The following is a 20,770-nucleotide window of genomic DNA, read 5'->3' on the forward strand; positions in this document are numbered from 1 at the left end:
CATCCCTCCCGCCCGGTGCCCGGCCGAGGAGCCGTCCAGCGCAGTGTCCTGCAGGGCTGCAGCCTGCTGCGGTGGCACGGTGCGGGCTGCCTTTAATAACGTCCCTGCCAGACGGAAATGGCTCAGCAGGACCATGAATCACGGCTTCCCATAACATTTAGTAGCAAAGTGCTTTTTTTAAATATGACCAGTTTAACAGGTTAGACAAAATGACTTCAAGAAATGTTATTGTAGGTTCCCTCTGATTGCAGAAAGCCAGGCAGCTTCTGAATCAATTTGATGGTTTATGGTTTTTAAGCTGTTAAAATGTAGGATTTTCTCCCTCACCCTCAGTGCACAGCCTCAGCACGGCCAAACAGTTCCTTGTCCATCTTCTTGCCTCTTCCTCCAACACGCCCTCAAATACCTGGGCAAAGCCCAGCACCAAGGCCTCCCTCCCCGAGCTGCCTGCGGAGCCCCGGGCTCCAGCTCCAGCAGCCGGGCAGCACCGAGGGCTCCAGCCCACCCGCCCATCGGCAGAGGCACCAGCGCTGGCTCGGAGCACACAGCCGAGACAGAGTCCCCCATGGCCGCAGCAGCGCGGCGCCTTCGCTGAGCCACAAGCCAAGGACGTGCCCATGACCCGCCACTGCAGGGACCAGATGTGACCCTTCCTCTGGTGTCGCTCCCCAGACATCAGCTGCTCACATACACGTTTGACTCCAGCAAATTACCCCACACTTACAGTTTTCAAAGATGACTTTTAGAACAGGAAGAGTAGCTAACTCTCCAGACTACAGAGGAGCATTAATAACAATTGATTATCTCAATGTTACAATTACTACAGGCAAATTTATTTATCTTGTCATCTGCTCGTGGCCATTCTTTCCAGCAAAGCAGATAAATCCCACTGCAGCATGTGCTGGAAGGGTCCTTGGGAAATGAACTCTGGAGAAACACACCAGTCACTCTGCACCTAATGACATAATTAAATGGCGATTTTAACCCTGGTTATGACTGTCCCACCTAACTTCCACACCTGCAACAATAATCCTCCTATCTGAATCTCATCTCTTCCTCTGCCTTTAACAAAGCTCTTGCCAGACAAAAATTCAGCAAAGGCAGCAAGAATGCCAACCACGTCCAGGCTGCCCAGGCAGCACATCTCCCACCCCAGCTGGAGGGAGCTGCTCCAGAGGGGAGAAGGAAGGTCACTCAGAGCCACTCACGTCCCTCAAGAGACAGGCATTTTTGGATTGTCGCTTGTTTCTTTAAATGAGACTGCTTGTAATTGCTTCACTAAATATTCAGCAGGATTTATGTTATAAAGGTGCAATATGAAATAGCAGTGAAGGTCACACATGCTCATGATATGGGCTTGAATATATCCTTGTACAACCGCACCGTGTGATGTTTCACCCCAGCCCTTGCCAACTCTTTGCTCCTAAGGCCTCGTATCGGCATCAGAGCAAACAGGCAAAGTGTGGCAGGCATGCAATTCCAAAAAATTCCCGTTTGGGGGGAACATCCCTCCTGGGAGGATATTCAAGATGCCAATTGTCATGAAGGAGCTGACAGAAAGCAGTACTTGCTCTTCGAGACTCATGATTGTGAATTAACAACAATTTAAATGCAGCAGCACTTGTGTATAGAAGCAGTTACTGGAAACCAGCATTGCCTAAAAAGACAAAGTTACAACTGCGGTGACTGCATTTGCCCAAGACTTCCTGAGAGATGGAATCACAACAGCAGCATTTTTCTTAGTTGTTGCTCAAGAAAACAACCAGCATTTTGATTAATTACAACACCGAGCAAACACCACCACCACCACCCCTCGAGAAGAATTACCAGACTTTAGAGCTGTAATCTAACTTCTCGAGCTAAAGCTTGGAACAAGATGAATCACAGGATGGAAAGCTTTCAGCCACCCAAGAAACAAGGCTGTGCCAGGGCTGTCCCCAGGTCACCAGCAAAGTCCTGACCAGGTGGCACAGTCGGGGCTGAGAGGGACCTGGGGTTCAGTTCTGGCACCATGCCTCGGCATGTATATTTTCAGAGAGGAACTAAAGTGGAGTTACGGGTCCAATGCTTGAGTGTTCACTGCTGGAAACAGAAGCGAAGTTTTGCACACCCTTTAGCCAAATAAAGGGCAAAGCAAGTCAGAAGCCAGCAGCACAGACTGGTAATATTACCTGTGGGAAGCGGAGGGTCGTTTGCAGCATTGAGCCTGTGCAGAAAGCAACCGCGACTCCCACCTCCCAGAGTGCTGCTGTACACCTGCCGCTGCACGCTCCCCCCTCCGGCACCTTGTACGGTGCACGCGGGCAAAGGCAAGACGGACATATCATTCCAAACCAAACTGAAGATGCATGCTAGCACTTGGGCAACTATTTCATAGGATCAGCTGAAGAGGATAGTCACCCTGTTAGAACATATATCGGATGACAAAGAGATGCTCCCATTTTACTATGAGATAAATACCTGATAGGAGAAATGTGAAAGTGTAATATCCAGTCTTGCTCTAACTGGAGCCATTTTGCCATTCCTTTCATTCATATTCCACCAAATCTCTGCGCAGATTACACTGTGCATCCGACACATTACCTGCCCAGAATCTCCATGACAAAGCTAATTTTTATTCTACTCCTACATGTTTTACTCTAATTGGAATAAATAAATAAAACTGAAACTGTATTTTTCACTACGGCCAGAGGCTTGCAGCCTGAATCATTCCTTCATTTCTAGGCAGTCACCGTTCTCCTTGCACACCTACTCAGTGTGGAAACGTGCTCCTGGGCAGGATAAGGGCTATCCCTTCCTTCCCTGCCCTTTGCTCCGCACTGTTTGCTGGTTTGTAATAGCACAACTCTGAGTGACATTTTAATAAAACATGGGGCTAATAAACATTTCAGCAATAGTGCTGGAGAATTGATAATGAACAGATTTATGTCAAATTATTCAATATCTGCCAGCCTTCTCTGCTCTCACACTCCCCAGTTGCAAGTCCAACCCCAGTGCCTCCAGACGCCTGGAACGAGACCACCATCACCCTGTTTCCCCACCCCTCTGCAACAGGCACACGTTGGAGAGCATCTCCCTTTCCCCCCCGCTATTCAGCAGCTCCAGGGAGGGATGACAGCCATTCAGGGGTTAAAGAGAGGCAGTGAACCCCCAGCTAATGAGTAAGAATTCAGCAGGCAGTGTAAGATAAATGGAGCTTTCTCTGCTTCTGCTGGAGTCAGCATGAACTGCGGCCCTGCGGCTTGTTTGTGGCAAATGGAGTGCGCGAAATATCAAAGGGCAGTGATCCAGAAGAAGACCGACTTTGACAAATTTTAAATTGGCCAGAAAGAAAACCAGCAAAAAAAAAATTATGCAATTCACTGTGTCCTGCAATCTTGCCTTTCCTGCTATGGTACAGAATTAGTGGCAAAACAACAGCAATGATCGCCCCGATGTTGGGAGCAATTACGAGCCATCTAAGTGAGATGCTTATCAGTGACTGAAGCTTTTAGAGCTCTCTGTATGTACAGTTGTAAGTGACTTGCTCTTGTGTTGCAGTCATTTTAATTAAAGTGTATGGAGTTGCTGGGAGTAATTACCCTGTAGAGGGGGAAAAAAAAGCCCTGAACAGGCTCCTCACATAGCTGGTGGTGGATTTTTGATACTGTTGGCAGAAAACCGTATTCCCTCTTTCTCCCTGCATTTTTTTCCAGTGATGCTGGCACAGATCCCACCGGTGTGATTCAGGGGTGCTCTGCAGCCATCGGCATCCGCCCTGTGTGAGGGACCCTCCGGAGGGGCCACCAACAGCAATGCTGCTCTGCTCGCCCCCTTCCTCTATCGCTTCAGGATTTAAACACTCCAGTAGCCCTCTTTGTCCGCAGCCACGGATTCTGCTCCTGGGAAAGGATTCACCCGGCACTCGCCGCAGAGAAGACACCAGCTCTTTGCAGAGCCAGTGCTTTTTATGGTGGGGCGAAGGTAAATATTCTCAGAAACAGTGTTCCTGCTGTAGTGCTATTTATCTGCATGGACCTGAGCTGACTGCTCAGCATTTGCCTTCTCTAACCACACATCTGATTTCTCCTTCCCCTGGAGACTCTGCACCGGAGAGGCAGCTCTCCTGCATCGGACACGGAGGTGCAAACACCCACGGGAGGTGTAGCTGTGAGTCCTGACTGTATATGGAACTTGACTGCAGCCTCTGAAGTGTGGAACACCTTAGGAGAGCATCTGCTGGGATCCTGTGCTGGGTTCTCCACGATTTGGTGTAGTCACGCTATCTGTTTACTCCTAAAGGGACACTGTCAACTCTAACATAGGTCAAAAGTGAGGTTTTGTGAAAAGAATCTCCTTGCTGCAGCTACAAACATTAAAATCGGCTTTTTAATTCCACTAGATGCAGGCAAAACAGAAAAACACATCCATCCACCTGGGTATCTGCATCCGCTCCCTCACGCAGTAACGTATCGGGTCCACAGGCAAGAGCCGAGCTCCGATAAAACGGATGCCTTGTGCTGGCCTGCAGAACTCAGACACCTGCTAACCTGCTTCTCGCCCAGAAAGCAATTGGCACAGTAAGAGAAAACAAAGACAGTGCCAAAATACTATCATTAAAAAAAAAAAGAAAAATGTCTTTGATGCTGTCAAAGACATCAGTAAAAACCTGGTTAAGAATCAGCAAACAGTCTGATTCTTAACACTCCCCACACACTTCACAATTATTATTCTCTTTCCAAGGCATATCAGAATGGTTATTTTGTATATAAATTGTTGCACTGCCATAAATTAAAAAAAGCCAAATAATAAAATGTAACTGCAGCAATAGCCACGATTTATCAGTCATTTGCAGAACACTTTTCCTCCTGAAGGATTCCAAAAGGCTTTATAAATTCAAACCATACCCACATAGCATGCTTCTTCCACTGCTGAAATGTAGTCAATTTTGGAGGTAAAAAGAGGTTCTGTAAGATTATACTCTTATAGTAAGAGCTAGTAAAGAACTATTTAAAGAGTCTATTCCCCTGAGAGAGTACATATCTGATATTAAGTGCATTTTGCTGAACACTCTGTATTTTGGGTTGTTGGGTGTATACCAGGCACTGGGATCATTTAGAGCAAAAGGCGCAGTAATAATGCAACACACGCAGTGACGTGCTAGCCACTGAACACTGCAGATCACCCCGTATTTTACCGAGGAGGTGAAGAATACTTTTTATTTTCTTGAAACAGAAGAGCAGACAGGTATCATTACTCAAAACTACCTCAGACACACAGTGATAGTCCAGCACCCCAAAATCTTTGGCCAAATTCTTAGTTACGCCAAATGACACCAGCTGAAGGTTTGGTCCGTGAGCTTTTAGAGCTCTGAGCAATTGCTGAGATGGAAACTAGACTCAAGCATCTGTAGAAGTGTCTGTTGTAAGACCGATTCAATTAAAAAAAAAAAAGTTCAGTTCAAAAAGACACTATATTACACACACGCTAGGTATGCTAAATGCACATGGGTATCATCTCTCTCACATGTACAAACATGCAGCTTGTCCCATCTGGTTTTCTCCCCAAGTTAGATGACAGTAAATAAAAATTATCATGAATTTGATAAAATGCCTCAGTGCCCCTTTTTAAGGTCTATAAACACATTCATTAGCCACCAGCTGAATGGATCACTGCCCCGCCAGCCCCCGCGCAGACGTACCGAGCCGCTCTGCCAGGCGGATGTACACGGGGTCCACTCGCCTCATCGTCTTCACCAAATCCTTCCTGCGGAATTTGATTTCTACCGTCCCCTCTGGTTCCAGGATTCCTCCTCTGATCAGTGATGGGAAAAGAGAAAAGAAAGGCACTTTCAGGTCATCAGACAAGGGGAAACACAAAATGGAATGGTTCAATGTTATCTAGAAAGTATGCAAAAAAAGAAGAGAAGAGAAGGGGGAGAGGGAGACAAAACAAAGAGAAAGAGAGAACAAGAAAGAAAGAATCTTAGCTATTATTTATCCAATGCCACAAACACACACCAGGCTTCACAGAAACACACCCATCCAACAGTACACAGTACAGCCTGGCACAAGCAATGCTCTTTGGCAGTCTCTTTTAAGCTGTGACCTGAAAGTTCTTTCAGAAGGTAGGTAAGCTTTAGGAAACAACCCAATTAACCAGCCACTATCATTAGAGATCCCACTTCCCAGGTCAATGACGGAGGAGCACGTGATTTGAAACTTGGGCTTGGTAAATAAAATCACTTAATTCTTTAACTGTGAGGGCTAGAGTAATGACAAGGAGGAAGGTCAGTGCTGAGGGGTTATGGAACAGCAACAGCGATGAAAATTATTACAAATGCGTAACAATATTTCGGGATAGGATGACGCATTTTGCAAAATAATCTTCTTCTTGGCTGCTGGAGCTGAAGACCTCTAGAATCCAACCACAGCTCTACAACCACACGTGGTCCTTCCTGATTTCTTGCAAGGTGGGGAGCTGGTTGAGATTCCCCAGCGGCAAGCTCACACTGCCACAGCCCAGAGCAGAACAGGGTGGCAGCAGGAGGGAGCTGCTCCTGCACACACCCCAAAAACACTGGCAGGGGGAAGCAGCTTGTAGAAATCCTGCTCACACTGTGTCTGACAGTGAAGCAAACAGGCTCCACATTTCTAAGTAGAAAAAGAACAGCAAAAACTTCTGACTTCCAGGAGGCAGAGATTAGACAATGTTTGCTCGAGACACAAGAAATCTCAAGGCCAACAGACCACAGGTCTCTGTGTCGCTTCTTTAGAAAAGAGAGAGGGGTAAGCATCCCATCAGGTGCAAAATTCAGCTGGGAAGGGCAGAGAAAAGGGCATGTGGAAAGGGCATCTTTTCCCAAGTCCTCCCCACATACACTTTTTCTTCTCCCCCTGGAGCAGCTGCCCAGGAATTTTCCCCTGCTGAGATGGCAGGAGTTGAGGACCCTGACAGCACCGTATTAATGCTGTCTTCCTACATCCCTTCCTTCTATCTGCTACAGAGAACCCAGGCAGGGCTAGCTTTTTCCTCCAAATGATTCAGTGTCTCTGTATTTTAGGGATTCTTTAAGATGTTTTTAAAAATCTGCTTCCAAGAGTTTGCCTGTAGTTTTACATCCTGAATCCAGTAAAGTAACTGGAACTTTACTTATGCAAGTTGAATTTAATTAAAAGTGTGCAGCTAACCCAAGCACCCACAGGACAGATAGTAAAACACTCAGGGATTTTAAAGTACACACTTATTTACACTTAATTAATTTGCAAAATCATATACAGAGGCAGTTGCTTCAAAGTGCAAAACAGTGTGTGGAAGTATCAGAGCAGTAAAAAAAAAAACAACCAACCCTAAGCACCAGCATTTCACTGTGCTTTGTGAATGAACCTTCACAGAGGCTGGCTCACACCAGCTACAGAGCTCACCCCCATCTAAGTCTGAGTCAGGAGACGATCCGAATTGTCCCTGCTGTGATCACTACACAGCAACTCCTCCGAGACATGGGTTACAACTGGGAAGTGGTCAGCCCCTTTCAGTAACACTGTCACACTCTTAACTGAGAGCTTCCCGCTCAGCCAGGTAATTATGCCTCAAAGCAGGTGGTTACGGAGGGAGGAGAAAGCTGCCATACCTGCTTTCTCGGTCTGCGTACATCTCCATATGACGAGGATTAATGGTAGGGTCAATCACAGCCCAGGATCCACCTCTCAGCTCTGCTTGTGGTGGGATGTAAATAAGCACGGGCTGACGATACTCTCTCAGGCCATCCACAATGTAGGCACCGAACTTGAGCACCTGGTCATACATATCTGCAAGAAAAGGACACAGTGCCTGCAGTCACAGCATGTCAGTGCTTCAGCCCTGCCACACGTGGTCAAACTGGGGAAAAATTACAATTATTCAGCACTTCTAACCACCTCCTGCTGTTGTTCTTGGACCTGGACAAGATGGACTGAGAAAGGAGATGTTCCCACGTCAGCCCTGCTTGCCGACACTGGACCTCCACTCTGGAAATGGTCTGGTTACTCCCCCTGTAACCATGTCTGTTCACACACCACGGACAGCAGGGTCCTCAGTTCACCAGCCAGCCCTGCACCGCCTGCCCTAGAGACAATCCATCCCTTACGCCCCAGCCAAGCCATACTACAGCAGCTCGGGACGTCAGGCCAGGTATTTCTGTACTCGACACAAATGCAGCTGCCCTATTTCAGACTTAGTACCATGGATCTGTATCATGATTTGTGCAATGTGCATGGCACACCTAACGGCAGCAGACCTTTTACATATCTTTATAAAAATTAGTGTGTGGGGAGGGATGTGAAACAGCAATCTTCTCTTCTTGCATTAAAATCTGTTTAAGGCATTTTGCTCAAAATTAATAAGAACAGCTCTACTGTGTAAAGACAGTACATTGAAAATACCAGCCCCAAAGGTGATTTAAATAAAAGAGGAAAAGGGAAGGCAAAAGAATGTATATGAGACAATGTAGTTATAATGGATGTAGCTTGTAATGGGAACAGGCACCCTTGAATATATGTATATCTTTTGTAACATATAATAATATATAGAAGTATCAAATCAAATATACAAGAAATGAAAAATACTTATTAGGATCATCTAGTCCCTCTCTTTGTTCACACAGGACTGTATCCTACGTTTCTTTCCCAGTGCTTTTTAAAGCTTTCATTTAGAAATCCCAAATGATAAATCTACTACTTCTTTAGGGGCATTTCCACATTCAAACAGATAAAATTTTCCTCAGTATTCAGCCAAACTTCTTCTCCTCCCCCAGCCCCATTAATTTAATATTACTACTCCTTGCATCACCCTACATAATGTCTCCACTCCTTCAGGCTTGCTATAAATAGCAGTAGGCTTTTCAGTGTTTGGTTTGGCTTTTGTTCCCCTTAGACACGCTGTAGGTATTCATTTCTCATGTCTCCCAGGACAGTATATCCAATCCCCTTTACCATTTTTGTTCTTTGCTTAGTTTGCCTGGTTTTTTCTGCCCATTAAAACACCAGTGCACAGAGCAGAAAAAAATGAAGTGGGTTGCCTACATGTACCATGCACACATGCTGCCCTTCAGTAATAGTCTTGAAAGGCTGACACATTTTTATTCATCTAAAATCCCTGTATCACTTGAGAAAGCCATCACTTCCAGGGAAGAAAGAGGCTCCAGCCAAGGTCCCCTTGGCATTTAACCCTCACTTTAATGTTAAGCATTAACAGGAACATAATTAAGTGCTTAACTCTTTGGGAAATACACACACACACTCTTACAGATATATACTCAGACTAACATATATAAACCAAGGAAGAGAGGTGTATGTAAGATACATGCACATGTGTGTGTATATACACACACACGCACACACGCTAGTACCATAGGCACTGATGTGATCTCTCCAGTTCACTTGCAAGGTCACTGTCCAAGTACCCAAGAAAAGGAGCTTCATGTTATTTAAGAAACGTCAAATGCTGATGAAGAGAAGAACAATTTATTTCCTCTAATTGTGAATAAACATAAATTACGGCAGAGACAGTGGGAACTGAGAACCAAACAAAACTCCAACCTTTCCCTTTGTCCTGAGCAAAGAAAAAGACCTCAAAAGGGGTGACAAATTTATTACTAATTATACAATTATTTTATTATGTAGTGCTAGTAATAAACCACTTGAAGTACTTTCAGCTAATTCTAGTGTTAAGAAAATAATTGCTTGATTCAAATTATTTTAACTGAATTAATTCTTTACTAGACATTTTTTACTAGTGCTACATAATAAAATAATTGCGTAATTAGCAATACATTTTTCACTCCTGCCAAGGGTATATATTTTACTCAGGTTAAGTGTAGAAAAAAAGAAGTGCTACTTGTTTGAACAAGGCAGAGGGAGGAGAAGCAGAGAAACTGAAAGTTGATGCTTTCTGTGCATCACTCCAAATCTCTTCCAAGTTTACCAAGGTGGCATGGGCACAGTCAGGGAAGTATTTTTGTGCCTACAATACTTCCAGGATCAGACTTGCAAGGCTATGCAGCAGCATGAGCTTTACTGCTATGCGGTTCTGTATACACTTACTCCTTTTGGGATCCTGCAATACAGCACTTTGTTTTCCCAGAGCATCCCAGCGGCCTCAGTTTAATATTTTATGTATGGATTTACACCAACTGCTGGCTTCTCTCGCGTGCTCGAAACTTCCACTGAGGTCAGTGGACCTGCTGCTGCGCTCGTGGGCTACAGATGCACCTTACCATGGTCAGATCTGGCTGTAAACTCCTCTGTGGTAGGGGATTTCCCCTTTTCCTAGGGTAACCACTTCCAGTAACGGAGACCAAGCTTTGCTCAAATAAAAAAAGAGGCAATCAGCCTGAGTGCTGCCATCGCAGGGTCCCTGTGGTGCCATCATGGCCACAGAGCTGCTGAGCTCCAGAGGCGAGCAAAAGGGGACCACAGCACCCACAGGCTACAGAAGGGTCCCTGCGCTTTTGCATGTTTTTTTCCTCCTGCTATCTCAACTCTTCAATTTGCCTGCATTTACACATTTCAGCAAAGTGGGGACTCTTAGAGAATGGATATTTTTAAGAGGTAAAATATAAGAAGAGCTGAAGATCATAAAAATACTGCAAAGACAACCCAAGACACCTGCCTGTGTCGCCATCACCAGAACACACAACCCTCCTGATTTACATTAATATAGTATTTGAGTGTGAAACTATGAAACATTTGCCATACTGTGACAAACGCCTCTTATTTGCAGTTTTGCTGCATTCTCTGCTTTTACAATGGAAAATACTGCACCAAATTTAGCTGCTGCAGGGGGTAAATGATGCCAGATCTCAACGGTGATCACTGCTCTGTGCCTGAGCTGCCCATGCAGCCCTAGTGCCTTGGTAGGATACACACTTCATAAACTGTTAATAGTGGAACTAACATACTTCCTATGTTTAAAACAACATCCAACTGCTTCCATCATCATCCGTGCTGCAAAGAACCCCACACACGTTTTAAGAGCGGGCTGTTTGCACGACTGTTCTTGCAAAGAAGTTGCTTATGTTGAGACTGGAAAAACTAGATATTGTCTTTCTGGGCCAAATTTAATTCCTGTATTAATTTAAACAGCATAATAAGCCACTTGCAAGACAGAAATGCCACAGAAGTCCTCTTAAGAGCAGCAGCGTTGCTCGTTATTCAGTAGGGCAGACAGCGTTCGCAGCGCACTTTCCCATTCTCTGCCTGCCTGCTCAGTTGCAGTGTGCATCAGCATCTACTACACGCAGACATGAAATCTGCTGGAAGCTGTTATCATTACACTGTACGTGTAAATATTGGCAGTCAGATGCATCAAGCATGCTAGAAAGGCTGCAGACAGCTTTTTGCATTTCCATAGTGTTGGGCCGTGTGCCCTGAACCTCCAAAACTGGAACGGATCTCATCAGCTTGGCTGGATTATCAGATAGGACCTGAAGGTAAACACCAGGCATAGATTGGCTGCAGACACATAATGTCCCTCATAAACCCATTACATACAAGCAATACTGTCATTCAACATCCAGGTAATCAGAGATTTAAAACAGCCTTTTCATTCTACTGAAATTTTTTTATTGTTATTTATAACCTGTCCCAGGAAAAAATAATAAGTAAAACATGAAAAACCAACTGCGAGTGACCCTGTAGCACAAGCAGCGCTGCAGTTTAATGTCGCGGGGATTTGCATGCTATCAAACTATTCATGCCGAGTCCAAGACCCTGGTGCTAATTTCCAGTAAATTTCACGCTTGATGTCTCCCCGTTGTGGGTCACTGCCGGTTCGCCTAAATAAACCACTTCCAAATGGCTCCTCCATCTAAATATTCAAGCCAGTTTTTATAATTTAATTTTGCATTATGCTGAATAGCCTTCTGGCCAGATAGAGCTCATTGGGGAAACCACCAATACCGTTGTGATACGCCTTTATTTATGTTATTTATTTATTTATTTTATGGCTTGAATTACACCTCCTAGGCCGACTAGGAAAGAGGCAGGGGGGTACTGGGGGGGGGGTGTCTCTGTCTCTCTTCCCTGCCCCCCCCCCCCCCCCCCCCCCAATGTCAATTTTCAGCATAGCAAGAGCTGTCTCTAATCTTTTCCTACTCATTACACACAATTTTGGAGTCATTTTACCCACAGTGCAGTCAGCTCCTGGCAGTATGTTTGTGTGCACTGAGGGGTGGCATAATTGTTTATTTTCCCTCCCTGCATAATCCCCAGCCAGCACTGAAACCAAAACTGCAAACAACTCCCCGAGGAAGGCAGAGTGTGTCAGGAGAGACCAACACTTGCTAAACAGCCCCCAACAGCAAACAACGTGCAGGAAAACACATGGACCAAGGTGCAAACTGGCTCTGTGCTTCCCTCCGCTGAGGCAGCTCTCTCCTCCTCCAGCGGCCAGTAGGGCGAAGTGGGGATACACAACACAAATATTAGTATCGTTGTAGTGCCTTTCTCGGGCTTCTGGCCGCAACTTCAAAGCTAAACTCAGTTTCTGAGGCACCCAGCAAAGGACACTGGGCAAAGCTGTCGGATCTCACAACATAAGACAAAGTAATATTTAACGAATGCTCAGTAAAGTTACATCAACAACTTCCCCGTAAGTTGTGCGGTAGGGAAAGCAAGTCACAAAGGCAGGCAGTAGCGGCACACGGAACAGAAGCCATCCTGAAAGGTAACAGCTATTCTGCAGAGGAATGAATTTTGCCATCTTTTGCAAAAAGACCTTCCGTCTTTGCATCTGCAAACTCAATGTCATTGCTTTCTGCCCTAACGAGACAGCAGAGCAAGACAGCTGGTGTCATCCTGCGAGTCTTTCCAGAGCAGGACCTTGCACCATGTTAGTGCATCTAACTTTTCTTCTTTGCTCATTAACTGCCACATGCAGGTAAGAGGCCGTAATCTTTTACTTATTTCAATTTTATAGTACCAATCTCACATTCTTGGCACTTCACAAAATTTAAAACAGCAATATGTGGTGCAAAAACGTAACTGCTGGTACATTAACTGAGCAGTTTTCTAACTGTTCACTCCCTCTGAACATCACTACCACCAAAAGAGCCAACTGGGAGACAGTCCTTGACAGGACAATGTTACAGTAGGAAAAATCATCGATGAGACAATGTTGACAGAATATGCCTATACATTTTTGATAGGTAATATTGTTGGCTTGTCCAGCCCCACTTTTAAGCTGGGACACAGGATATAAAACTTCCTGAGCTGAAGGGGTTTCCTGAGATTACTGCTTAACTAGCCCAGGCTGGCAGCTGCAAATTTTGTTAGCAACTAGACCACTGTTAACATCCAATTACCTGTTCTCAATGCAGATCAGAATTGGTTGGACTTGGTGATCTTCAAGGTCTTTTCCAACCTAAACGGTTCTATGATTCCATGAATCTACAATCTGGCCAGTTCCTCTAACTGTATGCGAGGTACATACAAAAATACAGTTGCATTGTATATTTGGAAAAGAATGGTATCAAATTTGCAACTTGCATATTCTGTGTTATTCCTGCAATGTGCCTGTTAAAGACAAGACACACATGGGGAGCAGAGGAATGAAACCCTTTGCCACCACAGCTACTGCAGCACAGCATCCCCTTCCTCTACCTGGTTGTGCAATGATCACAACTGACTTTCAGGAGAGCTGGGCAGAGCACTGCCATGATTTCAGAGAGCTGACATGTCCAAACGCTCTAGTAGGCCTAGGGAAGTATCCCTTATTAGCATTTCTAAGGGAGGTCACATACTTGCCATGAAAGAGACAGGCTGGATGCACACTGCATCAAACTCTGGTGAAGCAGATCCACTCTGCAAGTTTCTGGGTACAAGCTGTCACCACAGCCAAGCCAATGTAATAGCTAGCTGCTACCCAAAGACACGACCTACTTCTGTCCCTTGCCACACATTCCCACTGCTGGTCTGTCCCCAGAGAACTGCTTCAGGATGCTAAACCAGCAGAGCCGGTGCCATTGGGTATGACACAGCAGGGAGCAGCAGCAGCAGCGCACTGAGCAGTAAAAGACAAACCACTCTACAGGACAATGCCAAGAGGGGATCTGAACTGATGGCTACCTTTCATTCCACCAGAGAAGCCTCTCCAGTTAGCGAAGACCATCAGCGGCAGCCCTTCTCTGTTGAAGTCATTGATAGCCTGCGCAGTCTTAAAGGCAGAGTCAGGGAACCACACCTGACCAGCCTGCTGGATTATCTGTTGTGAATAAAAAAAAACCTGTTAAGCCTTGAAACACATTAATGTAAGAGTTGGCATAAGAACACAGAAATACATGTAACAAGAGCTGTGATACGGAATTAACAATGAGGAATGCAGCGCGTGAAATGCTTAGTATCTGCTTGCCTACAGAAAAATCAGGACAATTCTTTTGTCACCAAAGTCAACAGGAGCACTCCCACTAGCTTAGAAAAACAGAGATGGCATTATGACTGTGGAAAGCACGTGAAGGAGAAGGGAGAGAAAAGGATAAGGAAAGGAGAAAACCCCAAAGAGATGTAGGGCCGGAGCTGTAAGATCAGGCAGAAGAAAAGCAAAATGTCAGAGCAGAAAGACGGTGAAACACTATGGTCACAGCAAAAGGGGAACAATTTTTGCCTGCCAGATCTCCTGGGCCCTAGTCCCTGCACCTCACCTAAGTCGTAAGAGAAGCAGAACTGCTGGGGAACATGTCTCCTGCACGAATGGCCAACACAACTGTCTGTTCACTCCTCCCAGCAGCTGCCATGCAGCCCCTCACCAAGGAATGGCTATACTTTTTGTCCCACATTTGGGGGTGGGGGGGGTGGGGCGGGGGGGTGGGAAATCCCATCAAAAGAAGTGTTCTTTCCACAAAAGACATTTGCAGAGGACAAACAAGCACCTGAGCACATGTTCAACCTACCTTGGCCTCAGAGTCCAGGTTTGCAGGATCAGCAGGGATGCTGAGCTCCACCGTTCTCGTTTCTACGGCAACTACTCCTACAGGTATACCTCCCAGCCTGGTAACATGCGAGACAAATCAAAATTCATATTTCTGCTGTTACAGAACTAGAATTTTTTTCCAATTTGCATCAAAATACTCAAGAGAGACAAATAAAGCAAGCAAATGGTGGAAGCAGCATTCTGGCCTTTTTGAAGGATTTAGGGTATGTGGCTGGAGAATTTCAGAGCAGAAGTCACAGTTCTCAAAGCAAAATCTAGTTCTAAAAACTAGCACACACCTCACTAAAAATTATTTAGAATAAACCAAAGCCCAAATTTTGAACGATATAGCTACATGTCCAGCACCAGTCACCTGCCACCACCACACAGATTTTGACGACCTTGACTACGAAAAATAAACGTGAAGACTCAAGGCTCCCCAGCTCTGTTGTCACGAACACTGTCAGCTGATGAAATGCATCTACAGGCTGCCTAAGCAATGCTGATGTCTCAGCCAGACTAAACCTCCACTGCTTACAAAACCCTCCCTCTCCCAAGAGGTTACGATGAATGACAGGTAAAAGGTTTGCCCATCTACCTCATCCCCAGAGCTTCTGCTGCAGGATGACTGCACGGGTGGGAAGGGTGCAGGGACAGAGAGATGGGCAGGGAGTGTAGGCACCAGGGAGGATGCTCAGCTCCGCTTTCCACAGCATCTAACCACTCCTTTACACAAAAGGCATCTTGCTCGCGATGACAACTGCTTACTCCCAGGACGGGAGTCCCAGCAGAGCCTACGCCCTCTCCTCAACCACCTCAAGCTGGATGGCATGTGCTGCAGGCAGAAAAAGCGACAAGGCCGATGTGCACTAGGGGGTTGAAAATATTCCCATTCACTATGATTAAGAGTCTGCCTAGAAACCCGTAATTGCAGAAGCCGTCTTAAATCGGTAACTTATAACTTCTATATTAGGGCCCATGTGACCTAATAAAGAACATCTTTATCCAAGTATTACAGTTATTTATTGAACTTGAAAACAGCTCAAAACAACTTCTGTTTTCCATAATACTTCATATAAATTTTATCAGGCTAGCACATGAAGATGCTACATCTTGTTTTATAGTGTGTCCCTGGACAAGTTGCCATAGAATAATAAAAGACAATTTACAGCCAACAGCACACGTATTCCAAACATACATACAAAAGATGAGTTTTGGCAGCACTTACAGTAACAATCCCAGAAGAATACATTCATATTTGTTTTTTCAAAATACCACTGCTTTTGAAAGAAGTCAGTTTCATTTGTATTATATATACCTGTTATGTGAGAGTCCAAAGCAACTTGGAATTTGTCAGAAGAAAGGAACTGCAAATGAAGCTGAGCATGGGCCTGGACAGAGGCTTTCTAGCTTTGCCAAATCATTGATTTCTCTACCCATCCATGCCCCTCGGTATATTGGTTAACCTAAAAGCCTTTAAATAATTATAGGACATTGTGAGATAAAACTTTAGAGTGTCACGGATGGCAGATAAAAATACCAAAGTGTATCAAAAGGTCACAGGACATCCCAAGGTTACGTGCTTCAATTAAGAGTGGAGTCAGCAGATATTTTTGGCTCCTATCAACAATGTATAAAGATGAGACAATATTCTGAAGGGGAAGGATCTTCAGGGGTAATAGCACTCAGACCCCTGGGACAGAGACAGGCAGAGCTGAGCTGCACCTGCACACAGACGCTGCTCTCGCTCAGCCGCAGTTTGCCTCTAGCCGGGCTTGCACAGCTCTGCCTCGTGCACACACTCCTCCTCCTGCCCTGGTACCTGAGGAAACGGGTACGTTTCATTGTATCACATTCTGCACTAGGAGAGTCCAAAGGCAGCTCTAAACCAACTAAAGACTCCCAGAATTCTTACGAGAAGAGCAACAGAGGGGCATTTTGCTGAGCACATTCTCTTATCTGGACGCCTCCTTCAGTTGTTATGCATTTCATTAACATATTAACAGAGCTCCTGATGGCTGTTTTAGAGATGTCCAGAATGCACACATCCTCTGGGGTGTTGCACATGAGCTCTAGTGAATGCCATAAACTCTGTTATTTCATAGCGTGACCTCTGGCTCTCTGACCCTCGTTAGGACGGCCCTGAACTGTGCCTTTTGAAAGTCTAAAAGAGAAATGGGAGCTCGTGGCACCAAATATTCTTGGGCCATGGGTGCTATCAACATAGCGGAGAAAAGGAGCAGCACTGATTCACAGCTATACCAGCTGGGAAACTAGCTGGCTATCCCAGGTGTGTTTCAGAACAGTTGTGTTCCCCTCTGTCTCCCACTGAACGCTCTGGTAATCAAACACAGCATCACCAGGGATACCCTGGTACTATGGTCAGCTCTTGAGTCACCAAGCTGATGAGGCCAGAGGCTGATGGAGTCAGACCCCAGGGGTGGCCACAGGATTTCTAGAAGATTTTAAGTATTATCAGGTAATTTGGCTCTGGGTTGTCGGCACTGGGAAGTGAAAGATCTGTAAATAAAGATTTTTCTTTGCTGCAGACTTCTGCTAGGAACTAGGGCAGTCTGAACACCCGCCATGCACAGGCACGACCGTATCTCATTAAGTGTAACACCTGAAGCCTCCAGGATCCCACTCAGGTACTTCAGGTTTTTTCTCCTCCCCTCTCATTTGCTAACAAAAGAAAGGGGAAAAAAAATAAAAGATTAAAAAAAAAAAACAAACCACAAACAAAAGAAGGCTAACAATTAACCAAAACCACTGACATCAATTAGGAGCTGGGAGTCTGCTGGAGGCAACAGTATGAAGCTCTGTCTTGAGAGGAGAGCTGGCGGTAGTCTGAGGAATGAGGAGTGACAAAGGATAAGCACGCTGCGTTTGGACAGCTCAAGCACTTGTAGTGGAAACTCAAGGGAGATAAATGTACTCTTTCAAAATGGCTTTATTCCGAGAGGAAGTAGACAATCAGATCAGGAAACTTACAGCGTCATTGGGGGTGGGGGCAAAAAAATAAAGAAGAAACTAGAAGAAAAAAGGTTATTGAGCAGGTTTTGAGCCCAGCTCTGATTTGCCTTCTGTCAAAATACAGGACCCTACATGCAGGCTTCTGCTTCCTGCCAGCGCGGAGACCTGCAACGCTGAGAATGACCCAGGCTGCGAATATTTTCAAGGCAGGGATCTCAATCCCGAGGCAATGGGGAACATTTTAGAATCCTGCACAGGTGCGACTTTGCAGCAAAGTAAGGGAAGTGACTCCCTTTGGGAGGAGGTGAGTGCCACAGGTGTCTGAAGCTGCGCATCTCTGCATCATGAAAAATAACTAAGTTCAGGTGCTCGTTTGGAAAATGCTCCAAGTTATTCCACCCAAACCTCAATGTTAAGCTCTCCTCTGTGCAGAGTTTCTTGCGATTTGCTCTAGTTTTAGCTGAACTTTTCTTGCAAGTTAAATAAAATGCAAAACAATAAGCTGTGTAATGTACCTTTCAACTAAGGCAAAGCTGAAAGAACGCCTCACTATGCAACCACGTACCTACAGAAGCATATACTGTCTGCCATAATTTTAAACAATCTCTCTCTTTTGGGCTTTTGTGCATGTTAAAGCTGTCACCTCCAAGCAAAACAGGAGAAACAATCACACCATGCTTCATTCATGTGGCAAAGAAGTATCCTATTCAAGTAATGACTTATTTTTACTTATAGCCATCAACTTCCAAAGGATGTTCTAGAAAAATGTAAAGCATAACAAAAATTTCATTTCTACAAATGTCTGAAACACCTCTTAGAATTTACCTTGCTCTACCAACCACAACTGTCTGCGCCCAGGGCTGCATGATCTCCAGGAATGAGCCATTGTCAAAGAAACCACTTAGCCACTGTCCTTTCTGACCTAAGGGGAAGGGGGAAAAAAATGGAAATATCAGAGAAGGGAGGGAAAAAAAGAAGAGAGAATATCAAAGGAGCAACAGAAACTTGCTTAAAAATACCAACTGGAGAAGGTAGCACTGTCTTTTTATTTATTTATTTTTGAATAGATTATAATACAGGAGAGCATTAGTCAGCTAAGCATTTGTTGTCTTCAACCATCATGTCTTATTTCATTTGCTAGTCTGCATAAAGACAGTAATTTATCAGCAAAAGCATCATTTATTGTTAAACGATGGGGTTCAGGTAGCAGAGGAACTTCGTGCGCTTTTAAATAAATAACTTTTTTTCAAGACACTACAAACATTTGTCAAAAGGCAGTAAAGTCATTAAAGATGTTTTTCAAAATGCCTATTTTATTTTAAAACTTATCTCACATTTTTCTCTTGATTCTGCCTAATATCTCCTTTAACGAAAGAATGTTGAAGAGATTCAGGAACTAAATATAAAAATTCCTGTGATATTTTAAAACTAGACCACACATCTTAGCATGTTTCACACATTCTTTTAGAGAAACTGGAATGAAGTACTCCGATACCAAAAGCCTACTTGCTCCAGAGAAGACACAGATGATGCACCTCTCCCAGAACTAATGCATGTCACCATCCTGGATCAGAGCACATGCCACCAGGCCTATCCTCTTGCCCAAAGAATGCAGCAACTTCCTCATGCTTGAGAGAAATCCAGCTGTTCCAGAAGAGAACACTACCGAGATGACTGCAGTTCTAGAAGTAAACTTTTCCTAACCCTTGCAGACATCAGCTTCTACCCTGAAGTGTGAGGGCTCGATCACCCTGATCGTGCTAACCATGAACTAATATTATTTGCCCTTTACGAGCCAGTGCAGTATCAGACTTGGGGTTCCTCCTGAATCACAGACACCAGTGTGATTCTGGCAAATCTGACAGAAAAAAAATACTGACAAAACCTCTCCACCTCCAGACCAACAACATCTGTTCACTAACAATCCACATACATTCCTTCAAATACAATTCTCAGGGTGACAGTAACCCCCACGGGAAGCGGGGTGGCAGTTTACAGTATATTTCTCTACTTTCTATGGGTGTTTCTTAAGTGGTCATGGAAGATGCTATGAATGAGTTAAGCCTCACTACGGCGACCTGTGCAGTGGCACGGCACTGCTGCCACTCTCCAGACGTCAGACCATGGCAGGAAGGTTTTCCAGTATTTTAGCTTGGACCCTACTCCAGCGAGCAGGTAAGGCCACAATAAAGAGTTTGCATTTGGGCTGCCTGTGGATGCTGGAATGGGGAGTGACAAGGAACGTTTGCAGACTGCTCTCTGCAGCCCTCCAGCCTGCAGAAGCTGTATATCCCGAAGTCAAGGCATCAAGATACCCTAACCCACCCAGACAATTACAGAAATCTCTGGGAGCACCTGTTTTCCACTGGGGTTTCATGAAGCTCTGGAAAAACCCCACACCAATCCAAAAAAGCCCCCAAGTCCCTCCCAGCTTTAGCTCTTGGCACACAGTTTCTGAGGAATGCTTTAATCGGAACAAGCACCTCTGTTTCTGCAAACCCAAGTCCAAAACCAATTAAAAGTGGAGATCCAAGCAAGCTAACCTCTGCTGACTTAAACAGGATGGAGAGTGTTTTATCAAGACCAAACTTGTAATTACTGTGTTCTACATTCCTTGCCTCTGTGGCCCCACTGTAAAATGTGACCATCCATTTCAAAATTATCTCTTTATCGTGAGCCCAAAGCTGATCGTTTAGATTCTGGCCTCGTGTCGGGCGTCAGTTTGAAGAATATCACGGCAATATCTCCTCTAATAAATGGCTTTAACTTTTCACCTAGGAGATATCTGCTTTAACTTATCACAAGGAATCATCTGCTTTCCTTAACGCTTCCACTAAATTAAAATCTGAAGTCACTCGATTTGGAAGCCAGCGTT

General features: G+C 44.9%; 1 protein-coding gene across 10 annotated transcripts in view; it reads right to left on the bottom strand.

Annotated features, from left to right (window-relative positions):
- ACACA (acetyl-CoA carboxylase alpha) overlaps positions 1-20,770 on the bottom strand; it is a 148,031-nt gene that overhangs the window by 12,298 nt on the left and 114,963 nt on the right. For 9 of the 10 annotated variants that reach the window (XM_040577878.1, XM_040577902.1, XM_040577891.1 and 6 more), the window contains 5 exons: positions 18,721-18,817; positions 14,903-14,999; positions 14,082-14,217; positions 7,610-7,787; positions 5,681-5,793 (listed from right to left, as the gene is read on the bottom strand). In XM_040577878.1, coding sequence (XP_040433812.1) covers positions 5,681-5,793; positions 7,610-7,787; positions 14,082-14,217; positions 14,903-14,999; positions 18,721-18,817 — 621 coding nt within the window. Of the gene's footprint in view, positions 1-5,680; positions 5,880-7,609; positions 7,788-14,081; positions 14,218-14,902; positions 15,000-18,720; positions 18,818-20,770 lie in introns of those variants that run through there. The other variant, XM_040577928.1, reaches the window with a different exon arrangement.

Source organism: Falco naumanni, chromosome 1, assembly GCF_017639655.2.
Source record: "Falco naumanni isolate bFalNau1 chromosome 1, bFalNau1.pat, whole genome shotgun sequence".
NCBI classification, from domain to species: Eukaryota; Metazoa; Chordata; class Aves; order Falconiformes; family Falconidae; genus Falco; species Falco naumanni.